The sequence below is a fragment of the Lynx rufus genome, unplaced genomic scaffold, assembly GCF_022079265.1.
Source record: "Lynx rufus isolate CCGP_SWC_20201006 ecotype Redwood Valley unplaced genomic scaffold, mLynRuf1.p SCAF_6, whole genome shotgun sequence".
Lineage (NCBI taxonomy): Eukaryota > Metazoa > Chordata > Mammalia > Carnivora > Felidae > Lynx > Lynx rufus.
In genome coordinates this window covers 118,116,437-118,135,781 of record NW_025814878.1, presented here as the reverse complement: position 1 = coordinate 118,135,781, position 19,345 = coordinate 118,116,437, and the positions used below count along the sequence as shown (strand labels likewise).

The 19,345-nt window shown below is 38.7% G+C and overlaps 1 protein-coding gene across 2 annotated transcripts in view; it reads left to right on the top strand.

Annotated features, from left to right (window-relative positions):
* The window catches only part of EXOC2 (exocyst complex component 2), a 280,355-nt gene that overhangs the window by 146,571 nt on the left and 114,439 nt on the right, over positions 1–19,345 (top strand). For both annotated transcript variants that reach the window (XM_047101674.1, XM_047101673.1), the window contains 4 exons: positions 2,108–2,173; positions 2,342–2,499; positions 2,909–3,030; positions 4,446–4,507. In XM_047101674.1, coding sequence (XP_046957630.1) covers positions 2,108–2,173; positions 2,342–2,499; positions 2,909–3,030; positions 4,446–4,507 — 408 coding nt within the window. The remainder of the gene's footprint in view (positions 1–2,107; positions 2,174–2,341; positions 2,500–2,908; positions 3,031–4,445; positions 4,508–19,345) is intronic.

Genomic DNA, 19,345 nt, shown 5'->3' with positions numbered 1-19,345 from the left:
GTGCTGTGATTGCTCACCTGGTTAGTGTAGCATCCTCCTGGCTGGCTGTGCTCCTAATATTAGCCCCTCTAGTCAGTTCTCACTGTTGCTTTAAAACACTTTAATTACTTCTCATTTGTCTTAAAAATAAAGGGACAAAAACATCAGCTTCTGAATTAAATCCTGGTGTTCAAAGAATTTTGAGTGTTGTTGCCTAGTAAATTTTAGGAATTGGCTTATTGACATTACTGAAGTGAATTTTAGGTTTAGATTTTTCAAAAATTAAACTTTTATCTTTTAAAGCAAACGTGCATTTCTACAAAGACAAAATGGTAGGAGCGCCTGGATGGCTCAGTCAGTTGAGCGTCCAACTTCGACTCAGGTCATGATCTCACAGTTCCTGGGTTTGAGCCTTGTATCAGGCTCTGTGCTGACAGCTTGTTCAGAGCCTGGAGCCTGCTTTGGATTCTGTCTGCCCCTTCCCCGCTCACTCTCTGTCTCTGTCTCTCAAAAATAAATGTTAAAATTAAAAAAAAAATTTTTTTTAAATGTTTATTTTTGAGAGAGTGCGAGTGGGGGAGGGGCAGAGAGAGCCAGAGACACAGTATCTGAAGCAGGGTCCAAGCTCTGAGCTGTCAGCACAGAGCCCGACACAGTGCTCAAACTCCTGATCATGAGATCATGATCTGAGCCAAAGTTAGGCGTTCAACCGACTGAGCCACCCAGGCGCCCCCCAAAAAATGTTTTTAAATGATAAAAAGCTACAATTTAATATAAAATTGTAAAATAAATGTAAATCAGAGCCTGAAGAGGTATGTATGTATATGTATGTTGACCGCTTTTTATTAGGTACATCTGATGGTTTTTGTCGAAAACATTTAGCAATCCTTACCCTTCTTTTAGTCATTCACATTAGTAATATTCATCATAATAATGAACTCTATACATTGTTTCTCTAGCTTATACAAAAGATATATATAACATTGTATTTTAAAATCAACTTGATGTCAGTATCATAATCATTTATAATTTTTTTTTTAAGTTTATTTTGAGAGAGGGGGAGAAGGGCAGAGAGAGAGAATCCCACGCAGGCTCCACAGTCAATGAGGAGTCGGGTGTGGGGCTCAAACTCACAAACTGTGAGATCTTGACCTCAGCCTAAATCAAGAGTTGGGCACTTAACTGACTGAGCTATCCAGGCGCCCCTATAATGCAGTTGTTCTTAACCTGAAAGTTCTTTTGACATGTCTCTAACCAATAATACATAAGCATTTCACCTTTAAAGGATAATTTTGCATTATGTTAATGAATTATCAGAATTTTCGTTTACATCATACCATCTTGTTATTTTTCCTTTATTTGGAAAGTTTTCTAGGCTTGCCCTTCCCAGGCATGTTATATGGTAATATTTAGTTGTTAGAAAATTTGGGAATAAAAAGTTAAATGAAATCCAATTGAATAGATTTCTGTTTTAATCAGTGTAGTCTTCCAAATATTACTTTAAGGAGAAAGGAATATCAAAGGAAAGTACGGCTAGCAGGAAACAAATAAAAATTTAATTCTAGGATTCTAGAATATATTCTCTCCTAAATTAGACAGTAAAATCCCTGAAAGAAGAATCGTGACTTTTAGTTTTGTAAAAATAAAATGCCAAATATAATGCTTATTTATAAATGTTTAAGGGAAGGGAATGGATATCCTAAGATTCTTAGACATTAATCCAGAGTTTACTCTTCCTTTTACTTCTCTACCAGCTAATGAAAAATAAGGTTGAAAATGTTGTCTTGGGTATGATTTAGGCTTAACAATATATAAAATTGTTGATGGGCATGGCACATGAAATTCACCTACGGAAAAGGTAATTTCAGCTTAATGCTTAGGTTTATTTATACGAATTGCACTTAAAGGTTTTAGGAGAATAAGTAACTTCTTGTTGGAATAAGAAAGGTTTTCTAATTAAGTCTGTTTTTAAGTCACAAACTTAGATTTTGTCTTATACATTCCTTTTAATCAAGTTACAACCGTATACAATGCTCTCTTTATATACAGCTGCTAAAGGATTTCTTATTTTTATACATTATTTCTAGAGATAACTAATATATTTTATTTTGCTGTTTTGATTTTTAAGACTGCAGAGAAATCAGGCCAGATTGAAAGATCGAAGAATGTAAGGCAAAGACAAAATGATTTTAAGGTAAGTTAAGGATAAGCGTGTAGACTTTTTCACAAGATAGGATTTTCTCAACCAAAGTTGCTAGAAAACTTTATGTTCGAACTATTCATCATTGTTCAGGCAGAGTCCTTTAGTTGATTTAATCAAATTAATGACTTTTAATGCAGTTTTACTTTCATCATTGTCTAGAAAATGATTCAAGAAGCAATGCAGTGTCTTGTGAAGTTGATCCGTGGAGCTCTGCTCCCACTTAGCATCCCAGAGTGTGGAGTGAGGCAGTATGGAGGCTGGGAGGTAAAGTCTGAGCTGTCAGGACAGTGGCTTGCTCATGTCATCCAGACCATAAGGTAAATATGGAATATCTTTTTTAACAAGAATGTCTTCTAAAAAGGGGTAAATTTTTTTTTGCCTTTTTGAAAAAAAAGAAAAACATGTTCAACAAAGAATTTTACTCTGTCCTTTTGCCTCTAGTATTTCCTCAGTATATTCCTCAGTGCTAGAGCACCTGAGCTCCTAAACCTTCCTGTTGCTTACATTTGATGAGAATATCCTACTGAATGTGCATCTTTTTTATTATTTCAGTGTTACTGTTGTATTAAAATTCTTGTTATGGTCTTACTTTGCCCTTGCTTTCAATATAATATTGTAGCTTATAACCTCCGTAATGCATCATTATATAGGGTGGCCAAACTGATGACAGGAATTGCTTTGAGATCTCACTCTGCTCACTTTTGTTTTGTTGTGTCTCTTTTACAGGCTTACTTATGAATCGTTGACTGCCCTTGAAATTCCTAATGACATGTTACAGACTATCCAGGATCTCATTTTAGATCTCCGAGTACGTTGTGTGATGGTCACATTGCAACATACAGCGGAAGGTATGTTAAGAGAAATTGATGACATTTGCTAGACAATGATTATCTGAATATCCCACCTCTTTGTAGCTCCTAATCCTTGAAAATGAGAAAATTCCTTTTATGGAAACTTGAATATTTTAGATCACCAGTAGCTGCTCAATAGAATTTTTTCCTTCTTCTTTTTTTTTTTTTAATGTTTATTTATTTTTGAGAGAGCAAGAGACAAAGCACGAGATGGGGAGGGGCAGAGAGAGAGAGAGAGAGAGAGAAAGAGACACGGAATCTGAAGCAGCCTCTCCAGGTTCTGAGCTGTCAGCACAGAACCTGATGCAGGGCTTGAACCCATGAACCCATCATGAGATCATGACCTGAGCTGAAGTCAGATGCTTAACCCACTGAGCCACCCAGGCATTTTTTTCCTTCTTTGAATATCTTTTCAAATCTATTTACTTGAGATGCCAGACCATGCATAAATTAAGGTGGATATATTTGAAAATATTTAAGGATATAAGAACATTCCTATGGCAAATGTTAAGTAGAAAAAGTATAGTATAAAATGAATATAACATATGATCCCAGTTTTGAAAATGTGTGTGCATTTTAAATATTTAGAAATACGAATGTAAAATCAGAAGAAAGGTAAATAATAGTTTTCTGCATAGTAGAAATTATAGGTGATGCTCGTTTTCTTTATACATTTTAGAATTTTCAGGAAAAAGTTTGTATACACAATCATAAAAAACAAAGTTATCTTTACAAAGCCACCTTCTGGATATTAAATATCGTTGAAAACAATCAAGAACATCATTATAAATGACATACGCCATAACTATCTGTCACCAAGACTTTTGAGTAAGAAGGTCACATCTCTAAGAATTGGTGACTAAATATACTGTGTCAACAGAAAAGGAGTAGAATCCAGGTGAGAAACAGCAGTATCCTCTGAATTCATTTACTTGTTCCCCACAAGGACCTGAGACAGCATGAAATGCTAAAGGTTTGGACAGGTAGGATTCCTTTAGCCAAGTGAGAATCATAGTGCCAGTCATCAGAAGTATATAGGATTAAAACAATATAAATTTTTCATCAGATATTTTGGGAAAAAATATTTTGTAGCTTATTTTGTACATATTGAATATTATCAAGAGTCCTCTTTAAGTAATAAACCATTGTCAAAAGTTGTCATTAAGCCTAGCCTAGCAGTCTACAATTGGGGCTAAATTTATTTACATTAATGTTTTAGTAAAAATTTCCAGAAAAACAATACACATTTAAAAACTTGAGTCTACCAGAAATATGTCTTATGCCTATTACCTACTTCCATTTTTTTTAACAAATCTATATAAAATAATGAAAAACCATGACCTTTATAGATTTTTATTTATATAAAGTTCAATGAGAAATTAAAAAGTACTGTGTGCTTATTTTCCCTGCAGAAATAAAGAGATTAGCTGAAAAGGAAGACTGGATTGTCGATAATGAAGGACTGACTTCTCTTGTAAGTTTAAATACTTTTCAATGATTAATGATTAATGTATATAATATTCAAAATAAATGACTAATTTTATTAATAGGGAGCATATGTTCTTTGCATTGTAATTCTAAATCATCTCTGGAAACAGAAAAATAAACTTCTTAAAGTTTTCTTTTTTAGACTCATATTTGCTTAACACTACAAATATTTAAAAATTAATAAAAGCAGTGGATTTCTTTTAGCGTGCTCTTTCTTCATCATGTGTCACTATATTTTATTTGTATTACATTTTAAAATAGATTGTGCTTCAGCTGTTGGTGGGAATGCAAACTGGTGCAGCCACTCTGGAAACTAGTGTGGAGGTTCCTCAAAAAAAAAATAGAATTACCCTGCAACCCAGCAATAGCACTACTAGGAATTTATCCAAAGGATACAGGAGTGCTGATCCATAGGAGCACATGCACTCCAATGTTTAGAGTAGCACTGTCAACAATAGCCAAATTATGGGAAAAGCCCAAATGTCCATCAATTGATGAATGGATAAAGAAGATGTGGTTTATATATACAATGGAATACTACTTGGCAATGAGAAAGAATGAAATCTGGCCATTTACAACAATGTGGATGGAACTGGAGGGTATTATGCTAAGTGAAATAAGTGAGTCATAGAAAGATAGATACCATATGTTTTCACTCATATGTGGAATTTGAGAAACTTAACAGAAGACCATAGGGGAAAGGTAGGGGGAAAAATAGTTCAAACAGGGAGGGAGGAAAACCATAAGAGACTCTTAAATACAGAGAACAAACTGAGGGTTGGTGCCAGGGCTGGCAGGGGAGAGGGGAAAATGGGTGATGGACATTGAGGAGAGCAGTTGTTGGGATGAGCACTGGGTGTTGTATGGTAAGTGATGAATCATGGGAATCTACTCCCAAAGCCAAGAGCACACTGTATATACACTGTATATTAGCTAACTTGACAATAAGTTAAAAAAATAAAATAGATTGTGCTTCATTCTAAGTTTCCCAGTAACTTGAATTTTTCAGAAAAGCAGAATGGGAAAAAAAAAATTCTGTTGCTGACCCCTAAGCCAAAATAAAACAAACCAACAATAACTAACCTCTCCAGATATATACATGGGTCAGGCAGGCAATTATAAACATGGTCTATTCATTTTAGAGTCATCATCTGTTTAGATGGGACTTATAGATTATCAAAATACTTTTGAAAATAGTTTTCATGATTTATCATGTTTTCACATCTGTTTCATGGATTCCCACAATGATCCTGTAGGTGGGTGTGTCAGTTAAATTGACATTCAGCTGCTAAAACATCCAGGGTCTTTAAAGGAGATGGACATTTCCTTTTCTTCTAATATTAAAGAAATTAGGACTGGTGTGGCAGCTTAATCATGCAATCAGTACACAAGGCTCCTTCTGACTTTCTTCTTTGTGATCTTTATTGTGGCTTTTGTCTCACAATGGCCTCATGATCAAAGGAATGCTATTGCCTTTCCAACCACCATGGCCTTATTTCTGTCATGAGAAAAGTCCAGCACTTTTTCAGGAGCCATAGCTGACAATTCTTCCCACATCTAATTGGCTAGAATTGATTCACATGCCCATCCCTATCTACTGTGGAGGCTGGAAAAATGCAGTTTTTTTTTTGTTTGTTTTGTTTGTTTTTTTTTGTTTCTTAGCAGAGCACATTGCTAATCCCAACAATTTCTGTTTTACCTTAGTAAGAAAAATGGAGAAAATAAATCTGGAGGAGGCAGTCAGGTTTCTGCCTGTTTAGTAGGTGAGGAAATTAGAATAAAATGGTTTTGACTTGCCCAAATTTACAAAATCACAGTGAGTGAGGTTGTTGAGACAGAATGATCTCGTGTAATATTTCTTCAGTTCTTCAAATTGCTGTACTTTTTGAAATAATTGTATACTTCCTATTGACAGTCTTACTTTGGGAGTTGGGAAATTTTTGACAAGTTGAAATTCTTTCCTCCTATCCCTCCTAAGTACACTAAAATATACCTTTATATAACAATGTGGTTTAGAACATCAGTGCTTACTTACAAATTTTTGTAAATTAAATCATGTTTGAAATGAGGGAAATTTAGTTTTAATAAATACAATTATATTTTAAAGGATTTATTTTTATTTTTTTTTTTTTTTTTTTTTTTTTTAAGTTTATTGCCAAATTGGTTTCCATACAACACCCAGTGCTCATCCCAAAAGGTGCCCTCCTCAATACCCATCACCCACCCGCCCCTCCCTCCCACCCCCCATCAACCCTCAGTTTGTTCTCAGTTTTTAACAGTCTCTTATGCTTTGGCTCTCTCCCACTCTAACGTCTTTTTTTTTTTTTCTCCCTTCCCCTCCCCCATGGGTTCCTGTTGAGTTTCTCAGGATCCACATAAGAGTGAAACCATATGGTATCTGTCTTTCTCTGTATGGCTTATTTCACTTAGCATCACACTCTCCAGTTCCATCCACGTTGCTACAAAAGGCCATATTTCATTTTTTCTCATTGCCACGTAGTATTCCATTGTGTATATAAACCACAATTTCTTTATCCATTCATCAGTTGATGGACATTTAGGCTCTTTCCATAATTTGGCTATTGTTGAGAGTGCTGCTATGAACATTGGGGTACAAGTGCCCCTATGCATCAGTACTCCTGTATCCCTTGGGTAGATTCCTAGCAGTGCTATTGCTGGGTCATAGGGTAGGTCTATTTTTAATTTTCTGAGGAACCTCCACACTGTTTTCCAGAGCGGCTGCACCAATTTGCATTCCCACCAACAGTGCAAGAGGGTTCCCGTTTCTCCACATCCTCTCCAGCATCTATAGTCTCCTGATTTGTTCATTTTGGCCACTCTGACTGGCGTGAGGTGATACCTGAGTGTGGTTTTGATTTGTATTTCCCTGATAAGGAGCGACGCTGAACATCTTTTCATGTGCCTGTTGGCCATCTGGATGTCTTCTTTAGAGAAGTGTCTATTCATGTTTTCTGCCCATTTCTTCACTGGGTTATTTGTTTTTCGGGTGTGGAGTTTGGTGAGCTCTTTATAGATTTTAGATACTAGCCCTTTGTCCGATATGTCATTTGCAAATATCTTTTCCCATTCCGTTGGTTGTCTTTTAGTTTTGTTGGTTGTTTCCTTGGCTGTGCAGAAGCTTTTTATCTTCATAAGGTCCCAGTAATTCACTTTTGCTTTTAATTCCCTTGCCTTTGGGGATGTGTCGAGTAAGAGATTGCTACGGCTGAGGTCAGAGAGGTCTTTTCCTGCTTTCTCCTCTAAGGTTCTGATGGTTTCCTGTCTCACATTTAGGTCCTTTATCCATTTTGAGTTTATTTTTGTAAATGGTGTGAGAAAGTGGTCTAGTTTCAACCTTCTGCATGTTGCTGTCCAGTTCTCCCAGCACCATTTGTTAAAGAGGCTGTCTTTTTTCCATTGGATGTTCTTTCCTGCTTTGTCAAAGATGAGTTGGCCATATGTTTGTGGGTCTAGTTCTGGGGTTTCTATTCTATTCCATTGGTCTGTGTGTCTGTTTTTGTGCCAATACCATGCTGTCTTGATGATGACAGCTTTGTAGTAGAGGCTGAAGTCTGGGATTGTGATGCCTCCTGCTTTGGTCTTCTTCTTCAAAATTCCTTTGGCTATTCGGGGCCTTTTGTGGTTCCATATGAATTTTAGGATTGCTTGTTCTAGTTTCGAGAAGAATGCTGGTGCAATTTTGATTGGGATTGCATTGAATGTGTAGATAGCTTTGGGTAGTATTGACATTTTGACAATATTTATTTTTCCAATCCATGAGCAGGGAATGTCTTTCCATTTCTTTAAATCTTCTTCAATTACCTTCATAAGCTTTCTATAATTTTCAGCATACAGATCCTTTACATCTTTGGTTAGATTTATTCCTAGGTATTTTATGCTTTTTGGTGCAATTGTGAATGGGATCAGTTTCTTTATTTGTCTTTCTGTTGCTTCATTGTTAGTGTATAAGAATGCAACTGATTTCTGTACATTGATTTTGTATCCTGCAACTTTGCTGAATTCATGTATCAGTTCTAGCAGACTTTTGGTGGAGTCTATCGGATTTTCCATGTATAATATCATGTCATCTGCAAAAAGCGAAAGCTTGACTTCATCTTTGCCAATTTTGATGCCTTTGATTTCCTTTTGTTGTCTGATTGCTGATGCTAGAACTTCCAGCACTATGTTAAATAACAACGGTGAGAGTGGGCATCCCTGTCGTGTTCCTGATCTCAGGGAAAAAGCTCTCAGTTTTTCCCCGTTGAGGATGATGTTAGCTGTGGGCTTTTCATAAATGGCTTTTATGATCTTTAAGTATGTTCCTTCTATCCCGACTTTCTCAAGGGTTTTTATTAAGAAAGGGTGCTGGATTTTATCAAAGGCCTTTTCTGCATCGATTGACAGGATCATATGGTTCTTCTCTTTTTTTTTGTTAATGTGATGTATCACGTTGATTGATTTGCGAATGTTGAACCAGCCCTGCATCCCAGGAATGAATCCCACTTGATCATGGTGAATAATTCTTTTTATATGCTGTTGAATTCGATTTGCTAGTATCTTATTGAGAATTTTGGCATCCATATTCATCAGGGATATTGGCCTGTAGTTCTCTTTTTTTACTGGGTCTCTGTCTGGTTTAGGAATCAAAGTAATACTGGCTTCATAGAATGAGTCTGGAAGTTTTCCTTCCCTTTCTATTTCTTGGAATAGCTTGAGAAGGATAGGTATTATCTCTGCTTTAAACGTCTGGTAGAACTCCCCTGGGAAGCCATCTGGTCCTGGACTCTTATTTGTTGGGAGATTTTTGATAACCGATTCAATTTCTTCGCTGGTTATGGGTCTGTTCAAGCTTTCTATTTCCTCCTGATTGAGTTTTGGAAGAGTGTGGGTGTTCAGGAATTTGTCCATTTCTTCCAGGTTGTCCAATTTGTTGGCATATAATTTTTCATAGTATTCCCTGATAATTGTTTGTATCTCTGAGGGATTGGTTGTAATAATTCCATTTTCATTCATGATTTTATCTATTTGGGTCATCTCCCTTTTCTTTTTGAGAAGCCTGGCTAGAGGTTTGTCAATTTTGTTTATTTTTTCAAAAAACCAACTCTTGGTTTCGTTGATCTGCTCTACAGTTTTTTTAGATTCTATATTGTTTATTTCTGCTCTGATCTTTATTATTTCTCTTCTTCTGCTGGGTTTAGGCTGCCTTTGCTGTTCTGCTTCTATTTCCTTTAGGTGTGCTGTTAGATTTTGTATTTGGGATTTTTCTTGTTTCTTGAGATAGGCCTGGATTGCGATGTATTTTCCTCTCAGGACTGCCTTCGCTGCGTCCCAAAGCGTTTGGATTGTTGTATTTTCATTTTCGTTTGTTTCCATATATTTTTTGATTTCTTCTCTAATTGCCTGGTTGACCCACTCATTCGTGAGTAGGGTGTTCTTTAACCTCCATGCTTTTGGAGGTTTTCCAGACTTTTTCCTGTGGTTGACTTCAAGCTTCATAGCATTGTGGTCTGAAAGTATGCATGGTATAATTTCAATTCTTGTAAACTTATGAAGGGCTGATTTGTGACCCAGTATATGATCTATCTTGGAGAATGTTCCATGTGCACTCGAGAAGAAAGTATATTCTGTTGCTTTGGGATGCAGAGTTCTAAATAGATCTGTCAAGTCCATCTGATCCAGTGTCTCATTCAGGGCCCTTGTTTCTTTATTGACCGTGTGTCTAGATGATCTATCCATTTCTGTAAGTGGGGTGTTAAAGTCCCCAGCAATTACCACATTCTTATCAATAAGGTTGCTTCTGTTTATGAGTAATTGTTTTATATATTTGGGGGCTCCGGTATTCGGCGCATAGACATTTATAATTGTTAGCTCTTCCTGATGGATAGACCCTGTAACTATTATATAATGTCCTTCTTCATCTCTTGTTACAGCCTTTAATTTAAAGTCTAGTTTGTCTGATATAAGTATGGCTACTCCAGCTTTCTTCTGGCTTCCAGTAGCATGATAAATAGTTCTCCATCCCCTCACTCTCAATCTAAAGGTGTCCTCAGGTCTAAAATGAGTCTCTTGTAGACAGCAAATAGATGGGTCTTGTTTTTTTATCCATTCTGATACCCTATGTCTTTTGGTTGGCGCATTTAATCCATTTACATTCAGTGTTATTATAGAAAGATACGGGTTTAGAGTCATTGTGATGTCTGTATGTTTTATGCTTGTAGTGATGTCTCTGGTACTTTGTCTCACAGGGTCCCCCTTAGGATCTCTTGTAGGGCTGGTTTAGTGGTGACAAATTCCTTCAGTTTTTGTTTGTTTGGGAAGACCTTTATCTCTCCTTCTATTCTAAATGACAGACTTGCTGGATAAAGGATTCTTGGCTGCATATTTTTGCTGTCTAGCACCCTGAAAATCTCGTGCCAATTCTTTCTGGCCTGCCAAGTTTCAAAAGAGAGATCAGTCACGAGTCTTATAGGTCTCCCTTTATATGTGAGGGCACGTTTACCCCTTGCTGCTTTCAGAATTTTCTCTTTATCCTTGTATTTTGCCAGTTTCACTATGATATGTCGTGCAGAAGATCGATTCAAGTTACGTCTGAAGGGAGTTCTCTGTGCCTCTTGGATTTCAATGCCTTTTTCCTTCCCCAGTTCAGGGAAGTTCTCAGCTATGATTTCTTCAAGTACCCCTTCAGCACCTTTCCCTCTCTCTTCCTCCTCTGGGATACCAATTATGCGTAAATTATTTCTTTTTAGTGTATCACTTAGTTCTCTAATTTTCCCCTCATACTCCTGGATTTTTTTATCTCTCTTTTTCTCAGCTTCCTCTTTTTCCATAACTTTATCTTCTAGTTCACCTATTCTCTCCTCTGCCTCTTCCATCCGAGCTGTGGCGGTTTGCATTTTGTTTTCCATTTCCTTTAAAGCGTTTTTCAGCTCCTCGTGCCTGTTCATTAGTCCCCTGATGTCTGTAGCAAGAGATTCTCTGCTGTCCTGTATGCTGTTTTCCAGCCCAGCGATTAATTTTATGACTATTATTCTAAATTCACTTTCTGTTATATTATTTAAATCCTTTTTGATCAGCTCATTAGCTGTTGTTATTTCCTGGAGATTCTTCTGGGGGGAATTCTTCCGCTTGGTCATTTTGGATAGTCCCTGGTGTGGTGAGGGCCTGCAGGGCACTTCCCCTGTGCTGTGGTGTATAACTGGAGTTGGTGGGCGGGGCCGCAGTCCGACCTGATGTCTGCCCCCAGCCCACCGCTGGGGCCACAGTCAGACTGGTGTGTGCCTTCTCTTCCCCTCTCCTAGGGGCGGGATTCCCTGTGGGGTGGCGTGGCCCGTCTGGGCTACTTGCACACTGCCAGGCTTGTGATGCTGGGGATCTGGCGTATTAGCTGGGGTGGGAAGGCAAGGTGCACGGCGGCAGGGGGGGCAGGCTTAGCTCGCTTCTCCTTAGGTGATCCACTTCAGGAGGGGCCCTGTGCAGCCGGAGGGAGTCAGATCGCTGCCGGAGGTTTGGCTCCGCAGAAGCACAGAGTTGGGTGTTCGCGCGGAGCGAGCAATTTCCCTGGCCGGAGCCGGTTCCCTTTGGGATTTTGGCTGGGGGATGGGCGGGGGAGATGGCGCTGGAGAGCGCCTTTGTTCCCCGCCAAACTGAGCTCTGTCGTCCGGGGGCTCCGCAGCTCACCCTCCCTTTGTCCTCCAGCCTTCCCGCTTTCTGAGCAGAGCTGTTAACTTATGACCTCCCAGACGCTAAGTCGCGCTTGCTGTCGGAACACAGTCCGTCAGGCCCCTCCGCTTTTGCAAGCCGGACTCGGGGGCTCTGCTTGGCCGGCGAGCCGCCCCTCCGCCCCGGCTCCCTCCCGCCAGTCCGTGGAGCGCGCACCGCCTCGCCGCCCTTCCTACCCTCTTCCGTGGGCCTCTCGTCTGCACTTGGGTCCGGTGACTCTGTTCTGCTAATCCTCTGGCGGTTTTCTGGGTTATTTAGGCAGGTGTAGGTGGAATCTAAGTGATCAGCAGGACGCGTGGTGAGCCCAGCGTCCTCCTACGCCGCCATCTTCCTAGCGGGCTCTTAAAGGATTTATTTTTAATAAAAACTACTTTTATTTGGTTTATTCTACTTTTCATAATTATTAGTGCTTATATACAAACTATCCTATAGCTAATTCTGTCATACTAAATATTTAGAGAAAGGAGACGTAGAGTAGACCTGCATGGTCCAATATCCAATATAGCAGTCATTATAGACATGGTTTGTATAAGACTCAGTACAAAGAAAGAATGTGAAATATCTCAACTTTTTATTGATTACATGATGATATAATATTTTGGTATATTGCATAACCTGAATTATATTGAAATCAATTTTTCTTTTAATATTCTTAATGTGTTTACTGGAAACTCTTAAATTATATATATGACTTATGTTTGTGGCTCACATTATACTTCTTTTGAACAGTGCTGATATGGAGGAAAATGTGCTGCCCTGGATTTGGAATCATAATCTGGTTCAGTCCATAGTTCTGTCACATAACAGCCATGCAATCTTTTTTCTTCTTTTTTTTTAAGTTTATTTATTTAATCGTTGCACCCAATGTGGGACTGAAACTCATGACCCTGAGATTGAGGGTCACATGATCTGACTGACCTAGCCCGGCACCCCATTAGCCATGCAGTCTTAAAGAAGCCACTTTCCCCCTCTCCCAGTTAGTGCTTATCTGGTAGCTGCCACATCTAACTTTGGTTGTTTGATTATAATAGATAAACCTCTTTAAAATACTTTGAAATGTTTACCATAGAAACTTGTTTGTAGTTCACTTAAAGTTTGACTATAATAGTAAGAAACTGGAACCATAGAATAACTAATTTCATGTTTGTCACACATACAAGCTAGAAGACTAAACTTTGTGGATGAATGACCCAGAGAAAGTTACCCTTCTGATGTCAGCCATTATATCGTCTAGCCAGATGTAGGTAAAAAAATATGTAACATAGGGGCACCTGGGTGGTTCAGTCATTTAAGTACCCAACTCTTGTTTTGGCTCAGGTCATGATCTCATGGTTTGTGAGATCGAGCCCTGCATCGGGCTTCATGCTGGTAGCACTTTCTCTCTCTCTGAAGAAAATAAATAAACATTAACCAAAACAAAACAGAAAAAAAGAGCCTGCGTGGCTCAGTCAGTTAAGCTACCTACTTCAGCTCAGGTCATGATCTCACGGTTCATGGGTTCGAGCCCCATGTCGGGCTCTGTGCTGACGGCTCAGAGCCTGGAGCCTGTTTTGGACTCTGCCTCCCTCTCTCTCTTCCCCTCCCCTGCTCACACTCTGTCTCTCAAAAATAAATATATATTAAAAAAAAAGAAATGAAATGAACATTACACTTTGCCTCACTAAGACTTATTTCAGCTGAAGTTTGTTTATTATTTATTTGTTTAATAAGGTTTAGGTCTCTCCTATGTTTGCTTTTTTTCCCAACGTTTATTTATTTTATTTTATTTTTTTTTTTGGGACAGAGAGAGACAGAGCATGAACCGGGGAGGGGCAGAGAGAGAGGGAGACACAGAATCGGAAACAGGCTCCAGGCTCTGAGCCATCAGCCCAGAGCCTGACGCGGGGCTCGAACTCCCGGACCGCGAGATCGTGACCTGGCTGAAGTCGGACGCTTAACCGACTGCACCACCCAGGCGCCCCTATGTTTGCTTTTTAAGAGAGAGAACATGAATGAGGAGTGTTGGAGAGAGACTGAGCATCTTTTTTTTTTTTAATATGAAATTTATTGTCAAATTGGTTTCCATACAAAACCCAGTGCTCATCCCAACAGGTGCCCTCCTAAATACCCATCACCCACCCCCCACCCCCCATCAACCCTCAGTTTGTTCTCAGTTTCTAAGAGTCTCTTATGGTTTGGCTCCCTCTCTAACCCTTTTTTTTTTTTTTTTTCTTTTTCCTTCCCCTCCCCCATGGTCTTCTGTTAAGTTTCTCAGGATCCACATAGGCGTGAAAACATATGGAATCTGTCCTTCTCTGTATGACTTACTTCACTTAGCATAACACTTTCCAGTTCCATCCATGTTGCTACAAAAGGCCATATTTCATTCTTTCTCATTGCCACGTAGTATTCCGTTGTGTATATAAACCACAATTTCTTTATCCATTCATCAGTTGATGGACATTTAGGCTCTTTCCATAATTTGACTATTGTTGAGAGTGCTGCTATAAACATTGGGGTACAAGTGCCCCTATGCATCACTACTCCTATATCCCTTGGGTAAATTCCTAGCAGTGATACTGCTGGGTCATAGGGTAGGTCTATTTTTAATTTTTTGAGGAACCTCCACACTGTTTTCCAGAGCGGCTGCACCAGTTTGCATTCCCACCAACAGTGCTTCCCATTTCTCCACATCCTCGCCAGCATCTGTAGTCTCCTGTTTGTTCATTTTGGCATGAGGTGATATCTGAGTGTGGTTTTGATTTGTATTTCCCTGATGAGGAGCAATGTTGAGCATCTTTTCATGTGTCTGTTGGCCATCTGGATGTCTTCTTTAGAGAAGTGTCTCTTCATGTTTTCTGCCCATTTCTTCACTGGATTATTTGTTTTTTGGGTGTGGAGTTGGTGAGCTCTTTATAGGTTTTGGATACTAGCCCTTTGTCCAATATGTCATTTGCAAATATCTTTTCTCATTCCGTTGGTTACCTTTTAGTTTTGTTGATTGTTTCCCTTGCTGTGCAGAAGCTTTTTATTTTCATGACGTCCCAGTAATTCATTTTTGCTTTTAATTCCGTTGCCTTTGGGGATGTGTCAAGTAAGAAATTGCTGCGGCTGAGGTCAGAGAGGTTTTTCCCTGCTTTCTCCTCTAGGGTTTTGATGGTTTTCTGTCTCACATTCAGGTCCTTTATCCATTTTGAGTTTATTTTTGTGAATGGTGTGAGAAAGTGGTCTAGTTTCAACCTTCTGCATGTTGCTGTCCAGTTCTCCCAGCACCATTTGTTAAAGAGACTGTTTTTTTTCCATTGGATATTCTTTCCTGCTTTGTCAAAGATTAGTTGTCCATACTTTTGTGGGTCTAGTTCTGGGGTTTCTATTCTATTCCATTGGTCTATATGTCTGTTTTGTGCCAATACCATGCTGTCTTGATGATTAGAGCTTTGTAGTAGAGGCTAAAGTCTGGGATTGTGATGCCTCCCGCTTTGGTCTTCTTCTTTAATATTACTTTGGCTATTCGGGGCCTTTTGTGGTTCCATACAAATTTTAGGATTGCTTGTCCTAGCTTCGAGAAGAATGCTGGTGCAATTTTGATTGGGATTGCATTGAATGTGTAGATAGCTTTGGGTAGTATCGACATTTTAACAATATTTATTCTTCCAATGCATGAACACTGAATGTTTTTCCATTTCATTGTATCTTCTTCAGTTTCCTTCATAAGCTTTCTATAGTTTTCAACATACAGATCTTTTACATCTTTGGTTAGGTTTATTCCTAGGTATTTTATGCTTGTTGGTGCAATTGTGAATGGGATCAGTTTCTTTATTTGTCTTTCTGTTGCTTCATTAGTAGTGTATAAGAATGCAACTGATTTGTGAACGTTGATTTTGTATCCTGCCACTTTGCTGAATTCATGTATCAGTTCTAGCAGACTTTTGGTGGAATCTATCGGATTTTCCATGTATAGTATCATGTCATCTGCAAAAAGTGAAAGCTTTACTTCATCTTTGCCAATTTTGATGCCTTTGATTTCCTTTTGTCTGATTGCTGACGCTAGTACTTCCAACACTATGTTAAACAACAGCAGTGAGAGTGGACATCCCTGTCCACTCCTGTTCCTGATCTCAGGGAGAAAGCTCTCAGTTTTTCCCCATTGAGGATGATATTAGCTGTGGGCTTTTCACAAATGGCTTTTAGTATATTTAAGTATGTTCCTTCTATCCCGACTTTCTCGGGGGTTTTTATTAAGAAAGGATGCTGAATTTTGTCAAATGCTTTTTCTGCATTGATAGACAGGATCATGTGTTTTTTTTCTTTTCTTTTATTAATGTGATGTATCACATTGATTGATTTACGAATGTTGAACCAGCCCTGCAGCCCAGGAATGAATCCCACTTGATCATGGTGAATAATTCTTTGTATATGCTGTTGAATACGATTTGCTAGTATCTTATTGAGAATTTTTGCATCCATCTTCATCAGGGATATTGGCCTGTAGTTCTCTTTTTTTGCTGGGTCTCTGTCTGGTTTATGGATCAAAGTAATGCTGGCTTCATAGAATGAGTCTGGAAGTTTTCCTTCCCTTTCTATTTTTTGGAATAGGTTCAGAAGGATAGGTATTATCTCTGCTTTAAATATCTGGTAGAATTCCCCAGGGAGCCATCCGTCCTGGACTCTTATTTGTTGGGAGATTTTTGATAACTGATTCAATTTCTTCACTGGTCATGGGTCTGTTCAAGCTTTCTATTTCTTCCTGTTTGAGATTTGGAAGTGTGTATGTGTTTAGGAATTTTTCCATTTCTTCCAGGTTGTCCAGTTTGTTGGCATATAATTTTTCACAGTATTCCTTGATAATTGCGTGTATTTCTGAGTGATTGGTTGTAATAATTCCATTTTCATTCATGATTTTATCTATTTGGGTCATCTCCCTTTTCTTTTTGAGAAGCCTAGCTAGAGGTTTATCAATTTTGTTTATTTTTTCAAAAAACCAACTCTTGGTTTCGTTTTTCTGCTCTACAGTTTTTTTAGATTCTATATTGTTTATTTCTGCTCTGATCTCTGTTATTTCTCTTCTTCTGCTGGGTTTGGGGTGTCTTTGCTGTTCTGCTTCTATTTCCTTTAGGTGTGCTGTTAAATTTTGTATTTGGGATTTTTCTTGTTTCTTGAGATAAGCCTGGATTGCAATGTATTTTCCTCTCAGGACTGCCTTCGCTGCATCCTGAAGCATTTGGATTGTTGTATTTTCATCTTCATTTTTTCCATATATGTTTTAATTTCTTCTCTAATTTCCTGGTTGACCCATTCATTCTTTAGTAGAGTGTTCTTTAACCTCCATGCTTTTGGAGTTTTTCCAGACTTTTTACTGTGGTTGATTTAAAATTTCATAGCATTGTGGTCTGAAAGTGTGCATGGTATGATCTCAATTCTTTTATACTTATGAAAGGCTGTTTTGTGACCCAGTATGTGATCTGTCTTGGAGAATTTTCCATGTGCACTCGGGAAGAAAGTATATTCTGTTGCTTTGGGATGCAGAGTTCTAAATATATCTGTCAAGTCCATCTGATCCGATGTATCCTTCAGGGCCCTTGTTTCTTTATTGATCCTGTGTCTAGATGATCTATCCATTGTTGTAACTGGAGTATTAAACTCCCCTGCAATTACCACATTCTTATCAATAAGGTTGCTTATGTTTGTGAGTAATTGTTTTATATATTTGAAGGCTCCCATATTCAGCGCATAGACGTTTATAATTGTTAGCTCTTCCTGATGGATAGACCCTGTAATTATTATATAATCTCCTTTTTCATCTCTTGTTACAGCCTTCAATTTAAAGTCTAGTTTGTCTGATATAAGTATGGCTACTCCAGCTTTCTTTTGACTTCCAGTAGCATGGTGGATAGATAGTCCTCCATCCCCTCAGTTTCAATCTGAAGGTGTCCTCAGGTCTAAAATGAGTCTCTTGTAGACAGCAGATAGATGGGTCTTGTTTTTTTTACCCATGCTGATACCCTATGTCTTTTGTTTGGAGCATTTAGTCCACTTACATTCAGTGTTATTATTGAAAGCAATGGGTTTAGAGTCATTGTGATGTCTGTAGGTTTCATGCTTGTAGTGTTGTCTCTGGTACTTTGAGGTCCTTGCAACATTTAACTCACAGAATCCCCCTTAGGATCTCTTGTAGGGCTATGAATTGGGGGTGATGAATTCCTTCAGTTTTTGTGTGTTTGGGAAGATCTTTATCTCTCCTCCTGTTCTGAATGACAGACTTGCTGGATAAAGGATTCTCGGCTGCATATTTTTTCTGTTCGTCACATTGAAGATTTCCTGCCATTCCTTTCTGGCCTGCCAAGTTTCAGTAGATAGGTCTGCCGCTGGTCTTATGGGTCTCCCTTTGTAAGTTAGAGCATGTTTATGCCTAGCTGCTTTGAGAATTTTCTCTTTATTGTATTTTGTCAGTTTCACTATGATATGTCGTGCAGAAGATCAATTCAAGTTACGTCTGAAGGGAGTTCTCTGTGCCTCTTGGATTTCAGTGCTTTTTCCTTCCCCAGATCAGGGATGTTCTTAGCTATGATTTGTTCAAATACACCTTCAGCCCCTTTCTCTCTTTCTTCCTCTTCTGAAATTCGTATTATATGGATATTGTTGCATTTGATTGCATCACTTAGTTCTCTAATTCTCCCCTCAAACTCCTGGATTTTTTTAATCTCTTTTTTTCTCAGCTTCCTGTTTTTCCATAATTTTATCTTCCTTTTTTTTTTTTATTTTTTTTTCAACGTTTATTTATTTTTGGGACAGAGCGAGACAGAGCATGAACGGGGGAGGGGCAGAGAGAGAGGGAGACACAGAATCGGAAACAGGCTCCAGGCTCTGAGCCATCATCCCAGAGCCTGACGCAGGGCTCGAACTCCCGGACCACGAGATCGTGACCTGGCTGAAGTCGGACGCCCAACCGACTGCGCCACCCAGGCGCCCCCATAATTTTATCTTCTAATTCACTTATTCTCTCCTCTGCCTCTTCATTCCGAGCTGTGGTCGTGTCCATTTTATTTTGCTTCTCATTTATAGCATTTTTTAGCTCCTCATGACTATTTCTTAGTTCCTTGATCTTTGTAGCAATAGATTCTCTGCT